At 41.4% G+C, this 25,890-nt stretch overlaps 1 protein-coding gene across 5 annotated transcripts in view; it reads right to left on the bottom strand.

Annotated features, from left to right (window-relative positions):
* LOC129194230 (regulating synaptic membrane exocytosis protein 1-like) overlaps positions 1 to 25,890 on the bottom strand; it is a 142,560-nt gene that overhangs the window by 77,604 nt on the left and 39,066 nt on the right. For all 5 annotated transcript variants that reach the window (XM_054799302.1, XM_054799303.1, XM_054799304.1 and 2 more), the window contains exons 3-4: positions 24,061 to 24,271; positions 17,652 to 17,663 (exon numbers count right to left, since the gene is read on the bottom strand). In XM_054799302.1, the coding sequence (XP_054655277.1) occupies positions 17,652 to 17,663; positions 24,061 to 24,271 (223 nt within the window). The remainder of the gene's footprint in view (positions 1 to 17,651; positions 17,664 to 24,060; positions 24,272 to 25,890) is intronic.

The following is a 25,890-nucleotide window of genomic DNA, read 5'->3' as shown; positions in this document are numbered from 1 at the left end:
TTTTTTTTTTTGATTGTTACTTTCATGTTATTATGGTATATCTATGTTATGTTACGTTATTTTGAGTGTTAGTTGCTGTGTGATAATTTTAGCTTCCATTGTAAGTTGACACCGTGAGTCAGACAGGTATATTAAGTGATGACGTCCTGTGATTTTTAATGGGTGGACAAACTTGTTTTCACAAAACTCATAACTGTCAATAACATTGACTTCTGTCTGATAAGAGTTACTGGACTTTGTCCTCATGGACTTGTGCATGTTGCAAATTGGAAGTTTTTTTATGTGATCATGTGCGGCCTTTAGTCCAGTATAAGAACAAATCTTACTTTCTTTCAAAGTTTTGTGGGTGCGGCTTCTACACTGGAAATTGTGGTAACATATTAGGAAATAAATGAATACAGCACACTAAATCCTCATTTATTATGATTAATTGGTTCCAGACCTGACTATCATAAGTAATTTCACACAAAGTAGGATTGCTTATTTATAAATTGAATATTTTTGTATTTTGAGCATAGAAAACCACGGATTTATAACCACGAATTTCAACATTATTGGAGTCCTCTAGACATGAAATAACACCCCTATAGTCACATTATAGAGGGCCGCACGGTGGTCTAGTTGTTAGCATGTTGGCCACACAGTCACAGAGATCGGGAAGACCTGGGTTTGATTCAACCCTGGGCATTTCTGTGTGGAGTTGCCATGTTCTCCCCGTGTGTGTGTGGGTTTTCTCCGGGTACTCCAGTTTTCTCCCACATTCCAAAAACATGCATGTTAGGTTAATTGGCGACTCTAAATTGTCCATAGGTATGAATGTGAGTGTGAATGGTTGTTTGTCTATATGTGCCCTATGTGCCCTGCCATTGGCTGGCCAGGGTGTACCCCGCCTGTTGCCCGAAGTCAGCTGGGATAGGCTCCCGCGACCCTAATGAGGAGAAGCGGTATAGAAAATGGATGGAATGGATGGCTAGTCACATTATACTCCTATTATCAAATATAATAGACAAAAGAACAACAAATAAGACATAAATAAGACTCGTGCTCATGTGTGTTCCTGTACATGTGTTCCGGTTGTGAACAGGAAGTGATGTTAGGGGTTTAGAGTTGATTTTTTTCCTTGGCGTGGGTTACGGCCGCAAGAGTAGTGTTAGGGATTATTGTGACATTCAAACCTGCAATAAAAGCCTGTTGTTTCGGCAATCAAGTCTTGGTGCTTGTGACAACATTACAGTAACACTACTGACACCTAGTGACCAGTGTAGAATACTACATATCATCACAACAACATATTTAAATGCGTCTTCTGAATGCCTTATATTTTTATTAGACTTTTATGCTTGAAAATGTTTAATTTAGGCACAAAATATATTAAAATTTGCTTAATTATGCATATATTATACATACATATATATATATATATATATATATATATATATATATATATATATATATATATATATATATATATACACATATATATATATATATATATATATATATATATATATATATATATATACATATACTGTATATATATATACACATACATATATTTATATATATATATATAAATGGTCTGACATTTAAATGGTTTTAACCACTCACATCCAGGATGTTATACAATGTTAGCTTTTGGGAGCTGGGGCACAGTTCATTTCCTAGCACTGTTCATTCACTAAGAAAACAAATGGGAGACAGATCAATTGTAAATGTAACTATTAGTTGCAGCATTGACAGTTGATATTGATGAGGGATGCAATTCCTTCCCACAATAGATATGATGAATCACTGTGTAAAAGAGGGAGCGCAGCACGAAGGCCCTGCAGCATGAACACAGTTGTAGTCATCACAGTGGATGACGGAGGAAGTGAGGCTGGCCGTGAAACACAGACACACAGAGGATGCAGGAGGAGAGCGATGGGAGGTTAGTCAGTCCCTCTTCCCCAGCCACCAGGGTTCTCATTACTCTTGAACACTCCCCAATGACTATTTAAAGAGAGCTAAAATAAAACATTCTGCCGTCTGCCATATCCGACCACCCTCCCCACACCCATACCCACTGCCCCTTTCCCCCATCCTTTCCATCCACTCTCTCCCCTTCCACTTCTCCTCCCTCCTCCAGATTGCTTTTGATTAAAGCTACAAAAGCTGAGGAGAAAACAGCTTTACACCGACGCCGCAGCTATATTTATCCTGCCAAACACCCCAGCACCACCAGGGAAAGAGGGAGAATGTGTTCCTAAATACACACATACACACACACACACACACACACACGCACACACAAACACACACACACACACAGGCACACTGCTTCATGTGGGACGTTACTGTATGTCTTTGTTGAAAACATCCAGCATGTGATTGTATGCAGCCAGAGCCAGGAAGTGGACGTCTGCCAGATTGGCATATGAGGATGTTTTAAATACATTTCAATTACCAGGTATGGTAGGGGTGTCCAAAATTGAGGCACCGGGGCAATTTGTGGCCCGCAGCTGTTTTATTATTGACCCTTGGTATGAAAAATGCAATTTCATTTAGAAAACTACAAAACAACAGCAAAAATGGAAAAAAGTGCAAATATTTTACAAGAATGAAGTTGAAATATTGGGAGAATAAAAGAAGTTGTAATCTTATCAGAAAAAAAACTTTAACGATAATAAAGAGGTCATATGTATTATGAGCAAAAAAATTACATTAAATACATTTTAAATACATTTTAATAATTGTAAAACTATCAAAACCTGTTTTGTGTTAACATTTTTGAGACATACATTAAAATGTTAGGCTGCAACTATGACAATATTTATATTCCTACATTATAATATTAAATTTTAGCAGCGGATGAGCAGCGGTTCTACTCAGAGTTTCTCCTGGATGACAGTGCTTCTCACCTTATCTGTGAGGGAGAGCCAAGCCACCCTACAGAGAAAACTCATTTCGGCCACTTGTACAGCCGATCTTGTTCTTTCGGTCACTTCCCAAAGCTCATGACCAAAGGTCAAGGTAGGCTTCACCACAACGGACCAATGCAGAGTCCGCATCACTGGAGATGCCACACCAATGCGTCTGTTGATCTCACGTTCCATCCTTCCCTAAGACCTCAAGGCACTTAAACTCCTCCACTTGGGGCATGATCTCATGCCTAGCCTGGAGATGGCACTCCACCCTGTTCCGGATGAGAACCATAGACTCGGACTTGGAGGTGCTGATTGGCAGCAAGGGTGAAACACACAAGAAACCCTTCTCAGAAAAAAACGTTTTTGTAGCACCTTGGCTGACATTTGTAGTTTTATATGGAAAATGTATCTCAGAATCTGCACACGTACTCCTCGCTTACTGCAAGACTGCGTGAAGCGCTGTTGCAGAGGAATGCAAATATGTTTTCCAATACAAATTATTTTATTTAGATTGAAATTAAGTGCTACCATCCCAGTGTGAGGGACAAATGGGGAATAAGACGCAAGGCAAAGCATGAGACTTTTGGAACCTCCTACTGTATGTAATGTGCCAGCAGGGAACAGTTACTATGTAAGATGTTAGAGTGAGGATGCCATACACCAACTGGCCAATGTGTTGGTGATGTAGAGCCATAAGCGGCAATGTTAGAGAGTCGCTTCATCACACAGTAATCCCTAATATTAGATTACATTGTTGGTGTACCCCACACAGGCAAGGAAGGAGTGTAGTAGAAGCCATACAGTGGGCTCTTGCAGATGGACTACACACACACATACAGTATAGTCATCAAATATACACACATACAGTAAGGAAGTAATGTGCATATGCAGTTTGTGATCACCGCACACACAATCCTGCAAATAGCGCAGCAGCAGCAGTGTGTCACATCACATGATCATAGTAAGATCCCCTGAGATCAGTTTGTGAGTGAAGGAGCGACGCTGGAGAGAGACAAGCTTCTCCATAGATGGAAACTAGGACACAAAACCCCTGTGTGGGTTTTTTTTGGCGTCCTGCTGCATCTGTGCCTGTGTGCATCCATGCGCACATCTGTGTGTGTGTGGGTGTGTGTGTGTGCGTGTACGTGCGTGTGTGTGTGTTGGAGATGGGGTCTGTACCCACATACAGTATGCATCATGTTTATATGAAGCGTTTGGTGCCTGTGCGTAACAATGACTAATCCAGTTGACATCCAGTGGGGTTTTGGAGTCGGATGCATTTCCTGGAGAGAAAGTGACACTTTTGCCCAGTGATTGACTGTGGGTGACCAGTCCTGGGTGTATGCATGTCCAAAATTATCTGACATAGGGTCCAGATACATGACACATAAAATGTGATGTGTGAAACAAATTCGGTTTATGCAATGCAAATAAAATAAAATTAACTTTCCTGTATTGTGGATTGATACAATACATAATAATAATGGACAGATGTGACTTCACCATCAATTACACTGTTTTGCTCGAATGCATAGAACAATGCTGATGCAACGCCACAATATGTGATATGGGAGTTCAAATATTAGTCACCGATATTGGAGTTATCTGGGAGCCCATGGGAGCCATATTATTATAATATATAATTACCATTTAATTGCCATATAATTACCATAAAGATAATACAGCAAAGCCTCTTTTTTACACCAAATTTCATTATTTTAATCTAATACTGTACAGTAATCCCTCGCCATTTTGCGCTTCAAATTCAGCGGCTTCAAATTATCACGGTGTTTTAAAAATGAATAAATCATGGTTTCATGGTAGAATACATCTTATTATTAGATTTTATTATGATGATTATTATGATTTTGCGTATTTGGCACTGATCACTTGGTGTCTGTAATGTTACTGTAATGTTGGGTGAGAAACACAAGCACCAGACTTGATCACCAGAACAACAGGCTTTTATTGCAGGTTTGAATGATCTCACAACAGCACAATAGTCCCTAACACAGGCTACTGTTGCGGCCGTAACCCACACTAAGCTAAAACTCAACTCTGAACCCCCAATGTCACTTCCTGTCCGACCCCCCACTTGGCTCCTCTAGCACCGGAAAATGGTAAAAAAAAAAATTGGGATTACTGTACTTTTGATTTTTACGGTGTCTTTAGATTTCGTTCAGGTATATATTTAACATTCGGACTTTTGGACACTGATGCAGAAGCCTATTTGACATCTCCATAAAAAGCATCACAGTGAACAAGTGCTTCAGACAACACTAAGCATGATCTTGGATTTGGAGGTGCTGAGTCCCATCCTAGAAGCTTCACACACAGCTGCAAACCTCCCCAGTAAATCGAGGAAAAGGCTTCTTTTCCCCAGTAAATGCTGAAGGTAACAGCCCGATGAGGCCATCAGGACCACATCGGCTGCAAATAGCAGAGACGAGATCCTAAGACCCCCGAACTGGAGATGATCATCACCAGGTGGTGATCAGTTGACACCTCAGCCCCTCTCTTCATGATGCAGGTCTGATGATACGACTACAAAGTCGATCATAGGGTGTCAAAGTCGCGGCCTAGGGTGTCCTGGTGCCAAGTGCACTTGTGGACATCCTTATGTTCGAACATGTTATGGACAAACTGCGGTTCGCTCAGACGTCCAATAACATCACACAGCACAGGTTCATATCGGGCAGGCCGTTCCTCCCAATCACGCCCCTTCACGTCACACTGTCAACGGCCACATGGGCGTTGAAGTCACAGTAGAACGACAAAGTCACCAGTGCTCTCCAACACCCCTCTGACGGACTCCAAGAAGGCTGGGTACTCTGAACTACCATAAGGCATAGAAAAATGACCCTTTTGTTCAATGGGGATGACTCCAACACAAAGGCACAGAGCAGAGGGGCGATGAATAATCTCACACCAGCTCACCGCCTCTCCCCTGCAACAACTCCAGAGTAAAAAACTGTTCAGTCCATCTCCAGGAGTTTGATTCCACAACCCAAACTGTGGGTCGAGGTGAGTCCGACTAGGTCTAGTCGGAATGCCTCAACCTCTCACACAAGTTCGGCCTCCTAGTATTTCTCTATCAGACAGGAGAAATATGATCTTATGCAGGAAGTGAATAATATGTACGGTACAAGATGTGGAATGGAAGGGGGGTGGGATTAAATAAGCTTTGCTTCTTCCTACTCCTTTTGGACATGTGGAACTGTGAAAGGATGATTCATGAGATGTATTCCATTGGAACCTTCATGCATGTTCAAATAAAACCGAAACCAAACCAAAACCAAAACCAAAACCAATCCTTTCCCACGAGAGGAGTGATATTCCAGGTCCCAAGATCCAGATTTGGCTGCAGAAGGCCAGATTACCCAGGCGCCCGCCCTCGACCGCCACCTAAAACACATTGCCCCGGACTCTCATGCTTGCCTTTGCAAGTGGTGGGTCTACAGGGGGGAGATACCATGTGGCTTCTTCGGGCTGGGGCCTGCCGGACCCCACTCGTGAAGGGTCAACCACCAGGCGCTTGCTTGAGAGCCCCTCCCATGGGCCTGGTTCCAGGGTGAGGCCCCAGTATGCCACGTCCAGGCGAGGTGCCATCCCTTCTCTTGTTTTTTTTCATAGGGTCTTCTGAGTCACTCTTGGTCTGACCCATCACCGAGGACTTGTTTGCCTTGGGAGACCCTACCAGGGGCATATAGCCTCAGGCAACATCGCTCGTAGGATCACTTGGGCACTCAAACCCCACCATGATAAGGTGGTGATTCATTCGGTGCTGACATTGTCTCATTTGCATAATTGGCTGTTACTGTGTGCATGTAATTTTTATGAACACGGTGGGAGACAAAATCGGAGCAAAAAACATTAAAAGCAAAACAAATGTGTTTACAAATTAGGGCTTCAAATGATTAAAAATTGTAATCAGATTAATGACAGTTTTTAAATTAATTAATCATGATTAATCAAGGGGCCGCACGGTGGGTTAGTGGAAGGGATCGGGAAGGCCTGGGTTTGAATCTTCATTCGGCATTTCTGTGTGGAGTTTGCATGTTCTCCCCGTCTGTGCGTGGGTTTTCTCCGGGTACTCCGGTTTCCTCCCACATTCCAAAAACATACATGTTAGGTTAATTGGCGACTCTAAATTGTCCATAGGTATGAATGTGAGTGTGAATGGTTGTTTGTCTATATGTGCCCTGCCATTGGCTGGCGACCAGTCCAGGGTGTACCCCGCCTGTCGCCCGAAGTCAGCTGGGATAGGCTCCAGCGTACCCCCACGACCCTTAAGAGGATAAGTGGCATAGAAAATGGACGGATGGATGATTAATCACCATTAACAACTATATCTGAAATATGCCAATTTTACTGTATTTAACGAACAGAAAGATAAATGACAGGACAGGATTATCTATATTTGTATGTATTAACAGGACCAAATGAACTGAATATGTCAATCAAGCTAAAAGATACCACCCAAAAAATCTATTTGTCTAACACTAGTCTCTTTAATAGTAGCAGAACATTTAAATCATGCGTTAAACCGTGAACAATGATGGGTTGCATTCAAAGACATCACGTAATTTAAGATACAGTAAATCTACTTGTTTTCAGTGTATTTTCCAGCAAACTTAAACGTAGCAAACTGTACATCTGAATTAAAAGTTACAAAGTGAGTGATAAGAATATCCACTTCATGTTTTTCTTTATCTCCCTGTTTATTTACTCACAAACACACACATTATAAAGCCATTTTTGTGATGTGTCCCTGAATGAATCTTGCGTTCTTGTAATGAGAATGAGGAAGTGTCGATCCCAGGATGAACGGACTACAGACGTGTGTGAGTCGGATATACATACAGTATATGCTGTTGGAATTGTTCTGCTTTTGATGTGTTCAGGTTAGAATGAAGTCATAAAAGGGCGTCAGACTCTGCGTGACTGTGCGGGGACGCTCCACTGTGATTCCGTCTGCCACCATAACAGAGAGGCACACTACCTCTGATGCACATGCGTTAATTATACCAAAACATTCAAAGTAATTAATTATATGAATTGGTTACCGCCTTATTAGAAATACATATGAACTTGCTTCTTCTTGCGTTTTGTTTTAAGTCACAAGCAAGACAGAGCCGTCTGTGCCCACAGCAGCACCATCCATATTACCAATTACTTTTTCAAAGTCATTTTGCCAACCCTGCTAACCATGCCCTATGATGAATATATAATATAAAACAACTATGACGATTCAAGAAAGAATGTTGTTATGGCGTATGAAGTTGTCGTTTGCTCGACCAGTTATCACTGTCTCTGTCCATCATCAACATTCCATGTGCATTAAAATGGACATATGTCGTGTAACATTACACTTCCTGCTAAAGATCACACACACACACGCTTGTCACTTATCAGTGAGATAAAGTCCACATTTGGCCAAAGGAAAGAAAGGCGTGAGAGGAGGGGTAGGAACAGGAAGTAGTCGCGGCCGAGGACAGTTTAACGTATGGCAGCGGCAGCATGCAGGCAGCAGCCGTAACTGAAGGCCTCTATAAATCCTGAGCTAAGGAGGAAAGACTGCCACAAAGGAGATTAGTGTCCACAGCAACTAATGAGGTACTACATCAGCACACACACATACTGTATACAGTGTACATGTACAGTACGCATACATCTACACACAAAGCTAATCCACAAAGAAGGGCATTTGTGTGTTGTAAAATGTACAGTGTGGCTGTTGTATTTACAATTTACAACTCATACCCACACCTTATGTAAATATGGTAGAAAACAGCTTCTTGCTAAAGAATAGACACATGACAAATAAAACTACAAAAAGTGCAAGGGTTTTTTTTAAACATCAAATTACGCTGAAAATGTCATTGAATAAAAATTCAGTTGATAAAAATTCAGTGCATATAAATTTCATACATACGCTTTTGTACACTTTTGTGAGACCTGTGTCACATGACTGTACTTACCTGATTGGCTGACTCTGACACATGATCATTTGATTCGCTCTTAATTTTCTGGAAGTATATGTGTGAATTTTGAAACATTTATTTACACTGACTTTTAATAGAATTTTTATAATATTTTTTAGAATTTCTATTTTTTATCATTTTCATAATATATATAAAAAATATACTTTTATAATTTATATATTTTTGTTATAACCTGAAACACCATATTTTAGCAAACAGAATTTTTAAATTAATAAACTGAATTTCAAAACAAATGCATTTTGCTTACAAAGTTTTATTCATTGAAGGTTTCTGCATAAAATCATGTAAAACAAAATTCAGTTTTATTTGTGATTCACACGAGCCTGTGCTGTGCTAAATGAAATCCTTTTTCTTTGCTGTAATTGATAACTATTTTCAATAACTGATTGTACAGAATCTCTCACCACTTCGCGCTTCAACTTTTGCGGCATCACTCTATCACGGTTTTTCAAAAATATATTAATCAATAAATTATGTTGTTTAGTGGTTGAATACAGCATATTATTTGTGAAAAACATTTATATTTAAGCAAATGTTATATATATGTATTTTTTGCCTAAATGAAGCATTTTCCAAAAACGGCTAAATGAAGTAAAATACAATAAGGCATTCAAAGACGTTGTAATAATATGTAGTGGGGTGTTCCCAAGCAACTTTTTCACTTCCGATACGATATTGCAGCCTTGAATTGGCCGATAACAATATTGGGCTGAGGGAAAGGCTTCTTGAGACGTCATCTGTACTTCTGTGAAGAAGGTGTCGGACGTTTCGCTCCTCATCCAAAGAGCTTCGTCAGCGAACTAACAAGTGCTGGTAGCCTAGGCCTTAAGTACAGTAAGAGTGGGCGGAATTGGTGTGCCAACACCCTCCTTCTATTGGTTCCTTACACTAAGCCTGGGCGGAGTAGTGGTAGTGGTCTTTGGCCAAAATCCAGAGGATCTTATGGCAACACAAAATTCCTACCTATTTCAAACCAGTAAATACCCTGAGACAAAAATTAGTGCATCCTAAGACAAGGCACCAAACCAAAAACAGAGCAATGTGGTCTATTCCATCCACTGTAAAGGAATCCAAAGAGCACTACATTGGGGAAACCAAGCAAATGCTCCAAAAAAGGCTTTATCAACATCGCAGGGACAATTCTAGTGGTCCTCAATCAGCAGTACATCTACACCTTAAAGCAACCAATCACTCTTTTGAGGACAGCGATGTAAAGATTTTGGCCAAAGAAAACAGATGGTTTGAAAGAGAAGTAAAGGAAGCTATTTTTGTCAAACAACAGAACCCATCATTGAATCGGAATGGTGGTTTGAGGTTTAATTTGGACCCTGTGTTCAGCAGGTTACTGAGACCAAAACCCACAGCTCTTAGTCTTGCAAATGAGGTGAAGCCAGGGCCGAGCCAGAACAATAGATGCTAACGAGCCAGTATCACAGTCGTTCATACCCAACTCAGGGAGCGACACTTCCCTTTTATCGGAGGTGCTAATGTCAGGAGAGGATTATACCACTACTCCGCCCAGGCTTAGTGTAAGGAACCAATAGAAGGAGGGTGTTGGCACACCAATTCCGCCCACTCTTACTGTATTAAGGCCTAGGCTACCAGCACTTGTTAGTTCGCTGACGAAGCTCTTCGGATGAGGAGCGAAACGTCCGAAACCTTCTTCACAGAAGTACAGATGACGTCTCAAGAAGCCTTTCCCTCGATGGACAACTCCTGTACGACTGAGAGCCTACACAGACAAATATTGGGCTGATATCAACACACATATCTGATATCGATAAAAATTCAATTTAGACATAATGAATCCTCCTTGGCGGAAATTCACTTATTAGCCAATCAACCACAATAAACGAGGGATTACTGTATTAGCCTTTTTCTAACAACTGCTCACTCGTCACAGCTGTCGCCCCCTGGTGGCACAACAGCTAATTAAAAAACATTTTTCCCTTATCTATCTATGTCCTGCTGCTTATCCTTTTAAGAAACACGGGGAGCTGCTACCTATTCCAGCTGACTTCAGGCAAAAGTAACCTGAGTAAGTAACTCATTTTGGACACTTGTACCTGTAATCTCGTTCTTTTGGTCGCGACCCAAAGCTCATAACCATAGGTGGGGTTGGGAACGTAGCGCAACCGGTGAATTGAGAGTTTTGCCTCCTGGTTCAGTTCTCTCTTCACCATGATGATCCGGTCCAGCGACCACATTACTGCAGATGCTGAGCCGAACTGCCTGTCAAGCTCCAGCCTTCCCTCACTTGTGAAGACCCAGAGATACTTCAACTCCTCCACCTGGGGCAAGACCTCACTCCCAACCCGAGGGGTGCATTCCATCCTCTTCAGAATGAGAACCATGGCCTCAGATGGGGAGGTGCTGAGTCTCATCCCAGACGCTTCACACTCAGCTGCAAACCGCCCCAGTAAATGCTGAAGGTCACAGCCTGATGAGGCCATCAGGACCACATCATCTGCAAATAGCAGAGACGAGATCCTAAGGCCCCCCAACCGGACCCCAAAACTTTTTTCACCCAAAAAACATAAGAACCTCACCACTGGCCAGTATATGTTACCGATAGTGCTTTCAGATAACAGGATATAGAAAAAATGTCTATATTCTTCACAATTATGAGTGAAACTGAATGACAGTTGTAGTTCATCCTGAGAAGGGGGAGTGGCATGAGTGGCTGTCTCTCATTCATGGCTTCCGCACACGCTCATGACGCCGTGTGAGCGTGCATACATTTAAACATACACGCAGTCTCAAAGAAGATCACGTCACATTTTCTTGAGTATGAGTGTTACTTGGGGTGTGGCTTCCATGCTCTGAGCAGGAAGAGGACGGGATATGGTATGTTGGAGCGCTAGCGGCCCCATTGCAATACCCAACCATGACAGATAGCACCTTCCTTGCTATATCTCACATTGAATAGCTTCCTTTCTGAACACAATGGACTGACCGGTCTCAAAACAAACAACTGCTTATACTGCTACTAAACTAATCTAAAGGTATTAGTAGTATTAGTACCATAATATCCACTACTTTTTTCTCACACCGTGTGGCTTATACAGTGATGCGGCAAATTTCTGGTCACGTTCTGTTCTCCCGACATCTCGTGTGCTGGAGCAGTCATTTTGCGCTTCATGCATTCACCCTCAAAACGCAGAACACACAGAAAGGTGCATGTGATGCGGCTTTCAGGTTGAAGGCAATCGATCTAGCAGCTTTTGTTGGGGTCTGCCGGTGGATCTTCGCAATGTAGAATGGTGTCGGGAGGTCCACTGTTGCCGACTAGTTTAAGGACAGCATGGGCTCGGGGGCTGATTTGCGATCGGGGCGAGGGTGGCGTTGGGAGGGACAATGGGAGAGAGACTGGCGGGGTGTGTGGCGAGGGAATTGTGGGGTTGTTCGGTTCTGGCACTGAATAAGATAACTTTTGTGGTTTTAGTGCGGAAGGAGGAGGATGACGATGACGCCACCATATCTTACTGTTGGTATGATGTTCTTTTTCTGAAATGTGGAATTACTTTTATGCCAAATGTAATGAGACACACACCCAAAAAGTTAAGCTTTTGTCTCATCAGACCAAAAAGTATTTTTCCAAAGGTCTTGGGGCTCATCAAGATGTTTTCTGGCAAAATTGAGACGAGCCTTAATGTTCATTTTGTTCAGCAGTGGTTTTCGTCTTGCCATTTTGACGTTGGATTGGTTTGAATCAGTTGAGAAATGTGAGAGGAGTTTGTGGACAAAAATGAGGCGGAATATAAGCCGAAGAAGATGTAGAGCAGGGATGTTCAAATTTTTCCCAGCGAGGGCCGCATAAAGTAAAATCAAAGTGTGTGGGGGAGACATTTTGTACACCAACCCATAAACATGTGCTAACAAACAGCCTACCTCTCAGCTTTGTGTTTTAGATTCAAGATTCAAGACTCAAGATTCAAGAGTTTTATTGTGAAATGAAATTCTTATTCTGTTCATTCTCCCAAGAAAATAAAGAAAACACAAGAAAAAGAATAAGAACATAAGAAACATAAATACCCATAAATTAATCAACAACAACAGAAGAGACATTAATACAGATAAATAATACAAATAAATAAATAAATAAAGTGCTATGAGCGTGTGCGTGTGTTAGGTGACAAAGAGTATTCTTACTTTTTCTCCACTACTCCTTCTTCCATTTTTGCTGTTACTGTCACTTTTTCTCAACCCAATTTTGTAAAAATTGCAACTTTATTCTTTGCTTTGTTACTAATCTCACAAAAAATTATTGTGAAAATTGAACTTTTCCTATGTTATGCTTGTAAAATTTTTGGTCAGAATTTTTTTTTTTACATGAATATTATGACTTTATTCTAATACTATACCTTATTCTTTTTTTTATTTTTCTTGCCGAGGGCACAAAAAATCAGCGGTGGGCCGCAAATGACCCACAGGCCACACTTTGGACACCGTTGACATAGAGGAATAAATAGCTAAAAATTAGTGTACAATTTTAGATGTGAATCCCAATAAAATATGGGGCATAATTACTCATTTCAGTTAGGGTAATGAATGGTGCAATGGTGAATTCCTGCTCTTGTGCTTAAAAAAAACATTTTGAAACCTTGGATACAGGCAGTCACAAAAGTGTTGATTCACAATGAAAGACCCTTCACCTGTATACTCACAAAATATGAATTTAAGCATATAAACATGTTTCATTGTTGATTCTGCGAGTATTAATGATATTCATTATTACATAAAAAGAAAGAGTGTATTAGGGTGTAACTGGCAACACCCAGTGAGAATGTGCTGTATTTTTTAACTGTGTGTGTTTGTGCGTATGTGGGTGTGTGTGTAAGCCTGCTTTTAATGGCAATGGACAGCAAGCGGCAGAAGAGAGATAGCCCCCTTAAGACCAGTCAATGAGAGATGGACATGGAGGTGGACGCAACTAGTGAGTCTGGTAATCAATAGTAATCATGACCCGCTGTGGCATTAAGAGCAGACGGCACATCATTCATGCTTTTCTACCACACAAAGCAGCACATCATTACTTGTATGGTCGGATCAATACATATACATTTGCCACACGTTATTTTTTTAGGTATTTCTGCCTTAATAGCACATTCCTGTCATCGTAAGATTCATTTTGTCAACCTCAGTGGCGAGCTAAAGAAATGCCCTCCAGAGCTTTCAGTGTGGTAGTTTATCTGCATCAGGTTAAGAGCCTTTCAGTAAAACCAATTTAACAGCTCAGCATTGTAACAGCAGGAAAATGTCAGGTGCAAATGTATGAAAGCCAAACACGGGCTACAGCAGTAGAGCTCGCCAACATCTCCACAGGATGTAGTACATAACAACGGCAGGAAATTATGGCAGCAACTTACAGGACAGCACACTCGTCCCTCGCCACTTCACGCTTCGAATTTTGCGACTTCACTTTATCAAGTTTTTTTCCAAATTATGTTATATTAATGAATAAATTGTTTCATGTTTGAATACGGCCTATTGTTACTGAAAAAACATGCATATTTAAGCAAATGTCATGAACATGACAACGCGGACAGGCAAGCTTCATAATGGGGTTTGATCTGCAAAGTTTTTTTCACACACATACATCAGGAATGTGCAGCACTCGTGCAGCGTTGCAACCATTGTCGTTTGATTGGCCTTCCTACAAGTTTGCATTGATGTTGCCATGTTGCCTTTGCCATCAGGAGGTCACGCCAGCGTGGATGTGACACAAAATGAAATGGAAGCCAGATGTTGCAGGTCTTTTATCAGCCTGTCTGAGTTAAATGCAGTTTTCAATAAATTGACAACCCTCTGTTTTGTCTCTTGCTCCTGTTTCTTCCTTTTACATTCTGATGCGCTACTTACAGTACAATGTGTTTAAAATCCACCAGCGCAAAATGCAAATACAGTAATCCCTCACCACGTCACGCTTCATATCACGGTTTTTCAAAAATATATTAATAAATCATGCTGAGTCGTGGTTGAATACGGCCTATTATTAGTCCAAAGACATCATATTTAAGCTCATTTTACATATTTATTGCCTAAATAATACAGATGTCAGGCATTCAGAAGACGCATTCAAAGATGTTGATGATAATATGTAGTATTCTACACTGGTCACTAGGCGTCAGTAATGTTACTGTCATGTTCAATCAGACATACAAGCACCAGACTTGGTCGAACAACAGGCTCTTATTGCAGGTTTGAATGAGCTCACAACAGGCACCAAAATACCGAATAAAAACACGGGATAGAGTTGCTCATGCTAAGCTAAAACTCAACTCTGAACCCCCGGCATCACTACGTGTCCCCACTCAGAACCCCTAGTACCGGAACACATTTACAGCAACACACACAAGTACAAGTCTTATTTATGTCTTATTTTCTCTTATTACATCTACTATTTTGAATAATAGGAGGGTAAAGGTGACTATTTTGAAGGTCATAAACAGGTTTTCTATGCTCTAACTATGAAAATATTCCTATATAAATAAGAAATCCCCTTTGCAGAAAAAAAACTAAGGATCAGTGTACTCTTCATATACTGATATACAAGCCTCTTCGACATGTCCGTGAAACGCATCATGCTGACCAGCTGATTGAACACTAAGTATGCCCTGACATGCTTAACTTTCATTCTGTGGGCCACTGTTATACATGCACTTATCACGTTCCTTCTTGGTTTTGTGTAAATGTGATACCTAATGACACTTTATTCGTTGTATACATGTAGTTGTCATGTTCCTCTTCATATTTTGTGCAATTTTAAATCGAGTTGCAACAATTGATCAATTAATCGATGATTAATCGATTATCCAATTAATCGACAACTATTTTGGTATCTGATTAATCTTTTCTTTTTTAAATGTAAATATCCTCTGATTTTAGCCTCTCAGATGTGAATATTTTTGATATTTCCTAAGTCATCCATAAAAGCAGGCCTACGATCTTTGTGTTTTAGGCAAAATAAGATATTCACACATATCAGCTTTTCAGCGCTGACTTTGGAAAACAGTGATTGACATTTTTGCCTCTTTTCTGATATCTTGTGGACCAAACCACTAACTGTTTGTGTTTGGTTCATATTAATTTGGTCCGTCTAACCAATTAACCGAAACCACAAGCTTAAGATTAATGGATAAAAAAAATAATCATTAGTTGCAGCCTTAATTTTGATATAGAAATATTTACATTTTTTACATTTAATTCCATTTTATTTTATTACATTTGAAAGGGTATACTTGCATTATTGTAATATATTTCATAATATAATATATTGCTTGAGCCGATATTTTGCTTGGCCGTGTTCGTGTTGGCAGGGTGCGGTGAGTTTTCTGGGCACCGCTGGTGGTGGGAGGTGGGGTGACGGTAATGTGGAGGGGCGCGGAGGTGGCGGCGGGCGGACGCTGTGCTGGACTCCTCTGCGAAGGGTGCGCGGCTGCCGGATTCACCGGGCTTGTGTGTGATATTGGAATCGTCAATTGAGAGTTGGACAATATCACCATATCGGATATCGACAAAAAGGCCAATATTGGACATCCCTAATTTCAAAATATAATTTGGTCTTAAAATATTGACAATAATATTGTTGATGTGTAATGCCGATGATATCCTGGTATGATGAAGAATATGGTGGATAAACTTTGTGCAAGGGACCATTTAGTGCTGCTTGCAGCTTTAAGCAATGTCCATGAGGGACAAATATAGTGGTCAAATTACGTAAAGGACAGATATGTCCATCTGGAGACCTCACCCTTGCAAAGGTTTGCACTTTTTTCCTTTCACACATGTAGTCGGCATGGTAAATTTTACTTGGTTTTTACGCATTCTCTTATGTTTGTCCTTAGCTCTTTAATAATATGCTCTAAAATACAGTGAATGACTAATTATGTGTAATTAAGTTACAAAAGATGGCACACAGGCTTGTGTTGACTCTTGTAAAATTGGGTCGCAAGCTAATGATCATGGGAAAATTAGCGTAACGGGGTGAGACCAGATGATAACCTAGTTCAGTGGTCACCAACCTTTTTGAGACCAAGATCCCTGGTCTTGGCCGTGAACCTGCGCAAGATATACCCCCAACCGCCCCCCTCCCACAACTATTTGGTCTGTTGGCTCAGTGTAGTGGACGAGCGATGCAGATTGAGGAAAGAGGGGCTGGTCAAAGCACTACAACGAGCGGCCTTGTTGCGGCTCAAAAACATTTTAAGAGGCTCACGTCTACATTTGTGCCTTAACTTTGAGGTAGAAAAGGCACATTTTTAGCCCTATTAACGTGCAATAATTACTGTTGTGTGCCCAGGCACATCACGGCAGTCCTCTGTCACTCCCTTCCTCTCTCGCTCTACCTTTTTGCTAGCCGGTACTGTACTGTACTGTACTAGTGTACCTCCAGCCAGGTTTTGGGGACTGGGCTCCTTGCTGAAGCTTGCAGGTTGCTGCCTGGATAGCAGCAAGGCGTATGGGTGTGTTCAGTGGAAAAATACGTGCCTGTTGGTTGCTCTCTGCGAGCTGCGGGCACTGATTTTTTTTTCATATTGTTTTCACGATCGACCGCCAAAGACCCAAAGATCGACTAGTAGCTCACAATCGAGGTTGGTGACCCCTGGCCTCGTTGATATGGTAACAAATGTGTGAAATAAATACCAATGACGTCACTGCTCCTGCAAATGATACATTTCTCCATCCAGTTTATATTGTGAGACACACATGCATTATTTCTCAACAAAATCTGTGTACTCACCACTTTGTCCTCCTTCAGCCCAGTCATCCATTCATGTACAATAAAAGAAGAAGGAATCGGAAAAGAAAGAAAGACACAAAGTTAGTAAGGTCTCTAGTGTGGCAAGTTACAGCAGGATTAAAGTACAGGTATTGTTGGTTTTTCCCGGTAAATTGAAATTCTTTTATCTCTAACAAATGTGGTTGTCACGTGTATAGCCCCATATCTACCGTATTTCAATCTGCAGGTAAAATTACATTTTTTTTGTGTGTATGTGGATGAAATCCATCTTTCAAAGACTTTCTCATCACACCGCAAGGGATCACATGGCTGGAAGGAATTAGGGTGTACTTTTGGATGTGGGAATGATAATGGGAATAAGTTCATTTGTCTCAAACATGCTCAACAAGTTTCATTGAGGAACACCACAGGTTTATAGCTGCATAATCCAACATATCCCAAAAGGAGTAGAAAGAAGTAGAGTATTTTAGTTCTACCCCTTTTCCGCATTTCAGCGATTTCTTTGTTTAATTCCTGTGCTTGAATATTAACATGTACTAATGGGTAGAGAATAGACTTGAGAATGTGTAACAATCGGTAGATGGTTTAGGAAGTGATGAAGGATTTTTTTTTTTTTGCTTTCCTCAGTATCAGACATGCCAACCTTGAAAAAAATATATGAGTACTCTCACCCTCCCAATCTTTCTAAATAATAAAACATAAGTAACTAAATATATAATAATCATTGCATCCAGTAGGGAAACCAATTACAGCTCATAAAGCACCAATTAGTCACAGTGCCACATAAGAAGCCCACCTCTGTTAGCACACAATATAAATGAAATCTTCAATATTAAACACTCCTAATGTAGAATATCACATAATATAATCATCAGGCTTACTTATTTGTTCATATAACACACACACAGCAATGGAGTAGTATTCCCTAAAGCACTGTACTGTGATAATCTTAGAAAGAGACGAGCACGATCAAAGTTATCGGCTCAGTAACGAAAACCAAATTTCATTCAAACACAAACAATGCCTCTTCCTAACCACTGGAAGTTAGACAATGAGCAGATTTCCATGGCTAAATGAAGTCAAATACAAATATAAGGCATTCAGAAGATGCGATCACAGATGTTGTGATGATACAGTATGTAGTATTCTACACTGGTCATTAGGTGTCAGCAATGTTACTGTAATGTAAAAGAACAAGAGGCTTTTATTGCAGGTTTGAACAATCTCACCACAGGCACAATAATCCCTAACACAGGCTTCTGTCGTGGCCGTAACCCACGCAAAGCTAAAACGCAACTCTGAACCATACTCACTCGGCTCCTCTCGCACTGGAACATTTTTAGTTATGTCTTAAATGCCTTATTTTCTCTTACTGTGTTGACAATTTTGGGTAACTGAAGCATAAAGTTGACTATGGGATGCTATTTCATGTTTAGAGGCTCTAATAATAAAAAATATATATATTTAGAAGGCCGTAAAAAGGTTTTCAAAGCTCTAACTCTGAAAATATTCCATTTATAATGGAGGAATCGTACTTCGCGAAAGTTCACTTATACGGTCGGGTCTGGAACTAATTAACTGTGGTAAACGGGATATGTTGCATTTTGATATGATATGATGCATATGCTTTTGATATGAGATTGCGAGCTCATTTTATCATCTATTATAACTCATAAAGGTTTATTCTCATGCAACCTGTCAATGTCTTTGCCATTTATCTATTTGTGCTGTCTCTCCTTCATTTGCCAAATACTAGTTTGTTAGTCAAACCATCTTTTTAATTTGTTAATTTCTGTCCTTTTTTTTTGCTCCTCCGAGCAAAATGCAGTCGTGTCACCTGCAAAAAGGAAAAACTTTACTGATGTAATTTATGTATAACATAAACCTGACCCCTGGGGTTCGCCACAAAGTATATCCAAGCATGAAGATGTGTGTTCCCTTAGCTTCACAAATTGCTTCCTGTTCATTGTGGGAGTGTGTTGAAGTCTGTGTGGGGTCATTAAATGCCAAACCGGCAACATAGGGCAGGGATCGAGAGGGGACATCACGTATTTCAGTGGAAGTTATAACCTCTTTATTTACACACACCAACCCCTGCTGTGTGGTTATAGGGCACCTCTGCACCCGGGGAGACCACCCCCTCGCTCCACAACTTACACTAATGCCCAATTAACCTTTACCGGCTTCTGTCTGGGTCGCACAGTGTATTCACACACAGGGAGCACATATAATCACAGTTACTAAATATATCAAATAAGATACGGTATATGCTATAACGCCAATACACACACAACACACGTTAGGCACAACACCCGCACCTGAGCCTCAACACATGAGGCCTCATACAGCTTTGGTGTGTTTTCTGCATTATATTGGAAACTTTGACCTGTCATACATACCTGTGATACCAATTTATGTCACTCCTAAAATTGCACAGATACTGACACTGCCACAGTATTATGCACACACGTGTGTGTTGGGACTCCATCCCTCCATATCCATCTCTCTCGCTTATTCTCGCTGTATTCGTTATTATTAAGCTGCACCAGCACAATGTAAAGAAATGCAATTAGAGTTTTCAGCCTTTTTCAGCCACTGGTAGGATTTTCTGGCCATAAAATTTGAGCACCAAAGGGCTCGATTCTATGAAAAATGACTCCATATACACTGCTGATCAAGGTTTTAAGACCAGTTGAAAAATTGCAAGAATTTCTATTTTTCATTTTGCTAGATCTTAAGGAGGTTCTAAGTAGAGCTTCAAAATGCAAAAAGAAGAAATAGGAGTGAGACGGTTACGTTCTGGTTGGGCTGGAGCTGTAGGAAGCTTGACCCCCGGTATGCAGAGACGAGGCGTTTGGCGTGCAAACAAAAAAGTCTTTAATTGTACAGGTGCAGGATAAACAAAAAGCGACAGAGGAAAAGCTCTATGACAAAAGGTGCAGCGTGACAGCACTAACTAGGAGACGAGAAACATGAGTCGCAATGGCAATGAACCAGCGGCGCACGTACGACGGCGCTGGCCTTTTAACCGCCGCAAATGACAATTGGCCGCAGCTGTCCGGCCACCAGGCGTGAAGTGGCTGTCTCCGCCACCACGCAGGAAGTACAGCTCTCCAAAATAAAGGCGCAGGACAGGAAGAACTCGCTCCTGTCCTGCGAAACCAAACGGAGACAAAACATTTATAAGTAAGCAAGTTATTGCAAACAACCATGAAAGTGAAAAAGGCTCTTGATCAGCTGATCCAAATTATAAGACCATAGCTCAAGATTCAAGATTCAAGATTCAAGATTCAAGAGTTTTATTGTCATATGCATAGTAAAACAGGCAGTTATACTATACAATGAAATTCTTATTCTGTTCATTCTCCCAAGAAAAGAAAGAAAACACAAGAAAAAGAATAAGAACATAAGAAACATATATACCAATAAATTAAGCAACAACAACAGAAGAGACATTAATACAGATAAATAATACAAATAAATGAATAAATAAATAAGTAAATAAATAAAGTGCTATGAGTGTGTGCGTGTGTTGCATGCGGTGTGTGTGAGTGCTTCGTTGAGAAGCCTGATGGCCTGTGGGTAAAAGCTGTTCGCCAGTCGTTTGGTCTTGGACTTCAAACTCCTGTAGCGTCTGCCTGACGGTAGGAGTGTGACCCCCAAACCCCCTAAAGTAGAAATCAAATGTTACAATAAAGAGTCAGTAATGAGTAGCTGTGTCATTCTTGTTAATATTTAAAAATCTAAACTTGTTTGCTTGATGCCAGTGTTTCCAGGAGGCTTGTAGGAATGTTGCTCCAGGTGGTGAAGATGGCTTCCTGGAGGGCATCAACTGTCTGGAACTGATGTCAATTTTTGTAAACTTCCCTTGCCATCCATCCCCAAATGTTTTCAATTGGATTTAGATCAGGGGAACATGCAGGATGGTCCAAACGAGGTTATTGCTCTGGAAGAAGTCTTTTGTCAGGCGGGCATTGTCCTGTTGAAAAAGCCCCCCTGCAACATCTCCATATAGCCAGCACATGGCTAGATGCCCCTGCACAACCTGAAGCTCCATTGTTCCACTTAAGTAAAAAGCACCCCAGGTCACGATGGCGCCCCCTCCGCTGTGGTGTGTGGAAAACATCTGAGTTGGGACCTCCTTGTCATGCCAGTAACGTTGGAGGCCATCAGGACCATCAAGACCATGTTTGGTGCTTTTGTGCAAATTCCCAGTGCCTTTGAAGACGTTTTTATATTCTTAAAACCCTTCTCTCACAGATGCCGTCTGATGGTTATTGGACTGCACTCTCCACCAGTAACAACCTTCACTTGGGCAGAGGATCGTCATGTGTCTTGGCCGGCAGTCAATTGGATCCTCCGGCTCAGGGCTAGGAATTTCTTATTGTCTTTCTTAGACTGTGAATGTCATGTTCCACTAATCCACATCTTATCAGGTTCACCTGGTACGCCAACACCTGACGCAGATTTCACTCATATCTGAGGTAGCCTTGTAGCATTGAGGGCCTTGCCTTGACCACACCCTCGTCAGGATTCCCGTCTTGGGGTAGGTGGTGAAAATCCATCTGTTGCGAGATACAGTATACAGTATAGTATACCTCCTCATGGTTGCCATTTGCCTGTTTGTAGCTGTCCTGTCCATCTCTTATGTTGTCCTTCAGGTAGTTCAACCCCTTCACTAGTTATAATCTTCCCTCCTTTAGATATGATTCGTCCACACTGACCTTGTCCAAAGGATCCGATGTCATTGCTCTATATCCTTGTGAGGTGAATCAGGGAGTAGATGTCGTTTTTGGTATACAGCTTGATGTCAGCCATTAGGGGCGGAAGGCACTCTCGGGTTATGATCTGGCTGATGGGTTTCAAGTAAAGCATGGGCCGGTTACCGGTTTCAAGGTATACCACAGTATAAAAACGTCACGGTTTCAAAACCAATAAAGTTTTACATCATACTGCTTTGTCACGTCCTGTGTTATTCCTCGTAGTCTGAACTGGGCTTTGCTGCATTTCAACTACGGGCGTGGGCTTTGTTGCCAAAAGTCGGGCATAGATAGCACCGATGTTAGCTGCCTCGTTAGCAATGAACGCTTGATATACTACTCATGTCGAGTCACCAAATGTGGAGGTGATTCGCAATGAGACAGGAGTCGAGGATAAGTGGTATAAACCTAATGCTCCACTGAACAAAAAGCAACAACCATTAAGAACATCTCAGTTACAACAACAATCACATGACATGACTATTTTAACTATACTGTGGGTCACCACACAAACAAATGAATCACAACTCAGCAAATACATAATCCAAAATTTCAAAACACTCTTGTGGATAAGTTGCTACGAGCACATTCACCACACTCTGAAATAATATAGTAAAACGTATGATTTTTTTATTATTATTATTATTTATGTGGTGACCTTCTTGAGCCACTTAGTGATTGAATTTATTTTGCATAGTTTTTTTACCATGAAAATATTGATGCTTGTCTGACTTGAGTTGTAGGGTTAGCCACACATTTTATTTATTATTGTGAAAGAATTCAGTTATTTTTTGTTATTTATATTATATACATTTTAGAGCTGAAATGATAATACTGTGTAACCGTGATATTTTTGCCCAAGGTTAACATACTGTCAGAATCTCATACCGGCCCATGCCTAGGTTCAAGCCTATGCAGAACAGCAGTGGGGAAAAGAGCATCCCGTCGGAATATGCCGCATTTGTGCTCAACTGTGCAACTAGCTTGGGGTTGTCTTCCACAGCCTCATTGAGTTCATGACAAAGGTTCCAGCTGATGTTATACAGTTCGAGGCACTCCAGTATCCAAGTGTGTGGCATTGCATTGTAGGCTTTCTTGTAGTAAATCCAGGCAGTGCACAGGTTATGCACAGGTATGTGTGTGTAATACTGTATGTGTACTTTGCAGTGCCCTACTAAAGTACTGAAGGGTGCTTCTAATCATTTTTGTCATGGTTAATAAATGTATTTTCAGGTCGTATGTACAGGTAGGAATGCTTGCACAATTGACCACATGCTGTGTACTCACATATTCTGATATCTGACACATGCTTTGAGCTGAGTGGCCAGTCTATTAAGATCTGGTTGAGCTCCAGGGCACATGTATTGTGCTGACTGTCTTATGTCTCATCCCAAATATAATCATCTTTGGCTCTCTGAAAGAGTACAAACACTAATAATAAAATACATTGTATAATTCGAAATTATAATTTTTGAATCTTGCAATTTCAAAAATAAATGCAACCAAAACAATGTTAAATGTTAAAAATTAAACACACCTTTAATTTCATTTGTAACATAGAAGGGGGGAAAATACCTTCAGTTTGATATTTGCATGACTGTATGATTCGTACTTTGGCAGAAAATAGAACCAATGAAACGGACACTCACCGTGTTGGATCGTAGGGAGACCCTCCCCCCACAGCGAGCACAAAACTTGGTCTGACAGTACGAGCACAAGTTCCCACAACCGTCTGCAAACTTGGTCTTCTGGCAGATGCCGCAGGTGGGGGCATCGTCCCGGTGAACTGCTGAGCCTGCTGCAGCCGTGGCCTGCCGGATCACTGTCTCCCTGTAGCTGGAAAGCTGCTGCTGGATGCCCCTGAAATACACAAAATGATGGATTTGACTATAGGCAAATATCGACCTGGCAATCCAATTGTAACCCGCCTTGTTTCACACCTGACCGCACCGGGGATTGAATACAGGACCTTCGTAACGGGAGGCGAGGGCGCTGACCACACGACTGAAAGCCCGGACTGTCGTCCGCGTTTTCAGTGCAGCTCTTAAGGCAGAGGGAGTGAGGTTTACCAACGTACACTCGCACAGCCTCACTGGCTGGCATCCGTTACACAATACAACAGCTTGTTGTAAAAAATACAAAAAAAAATATGTATTTGGAAAATAAACCTTGAAAAAATAATTTTGAATGTAGTCAGGGCAGCAAAACCTCCTCACTGTCATTGACAAGCCAACCTTCCAGCCTTTCAAACATGTGTGCGCTAATCTGCTTGGGAAAAGAAAGTGTAACAAAAAATAAATGCATTATCTTGTCCTGCATAAACAATATCATAAGCCACTGAGTACACAGTAAGTACGCGAACATTTGTCATTCCAAAACTCCAGTCAATGCAACACTCTGTTTTAATTGTCTGCTTGATTGTTTTAAGCTGCATTTGCTGACATAAGAAACTCTTGTCATCAGTATAAGAGAAAGAGCATTATTTTATCAAAGACGTGTTGATTAATTGATTTTCACCTTGTGGAAATTGAAGAGTGTGCAAATAGTGTGGGAAGAGAAAAGAAAACGGACAGGGGCCAAAAGACAGAAGGATGATGTACTCAAGGTAAGCTGACGAGACATTTTTAAGCACGCTATGTGGGTCTCCTGCCTCTTCTGTATGACTGGGCTCAGGGACCTCGCCGGCCTGGATCTTTGAGTGCTTGGCATGCCTTAGTGTTGCAGGACCTCCTGGTCCTCTCTTGGGTGTAGAGTTGGTTGCCTTATTGGGTCTAGTGGTGGTCCCCTTGGGTGGCCAGATAGAGTCGGCCTAGCTCCCTGCCTGTTGGAGTGGGGTGAACCGACGTGAAGAGTGGGGGCTTGGCGCTTTGCTCTACCCCATACCCACGACGCCACTAAACCAAATTTCAGACTAGGTTTTCAGAGGACATGGATAGACACTATCATGTGACTACCCTCAAATGTATCCACACAAAAAGAAAGACAACATTGAAGGTTGAGGGGAGCACCGCCTGCCACGTTTGCTCTCCCCTATTTTAATCACACTGGAAACACACACACACATTCTTGATTAGGTTTTTGAGGGTCAGGGCTGACAGAATGCTGCGCAGGGCCAGGCAGACATGACCAAGATGGTGCATGGTGGGCTTCCCTGGATGGTGGGTCCTTGGCCAGTGGGCCTGACCGGCGCTGTGTGTAGCAGGCTTTGGTGAGGTGGGCGTGCTCTTGTTACGCTTGGTGTTCCTCGAGGCTACGCTGCCACTTTCTCCAAGGTATGGGTGCATTGTTGTATTTGGGGTCGGCGGCTGTTTGCCCCTTGTCTCCTTCTGGGTAATCTGCTGTCCCTTGGGTTGTTGGGCGTGATTTCGTCCCCAGGCCCAATGATAACTATCAGTGTTTTCCAGTGACAGATTTTCTCAAATATGTCTGCACTTATGGCACGTCAGTGCTGTCTGGTGTGGAGCAAGGACTTCCAGATT

Source organism: Dunckerocampus dactyliophorus, chromosome 14, assembly GCF_027744805.1.
Source record: "Dunckerocampus dactyliophorus isolate RoL2022-P2 chromosome 14, RoL_Ddac_1.1, whole genome shotgun sequence".
NCBI lineage: Eukaryota > Metazoa > Chordata > Actinopteri > Syngnathiformes > Syngnathidae > Dunckerocampus > Dunckerocampus dactyliophorus.
This window is presented reverse-complemented; position numbering and strand designations above follow the sequence as displayed.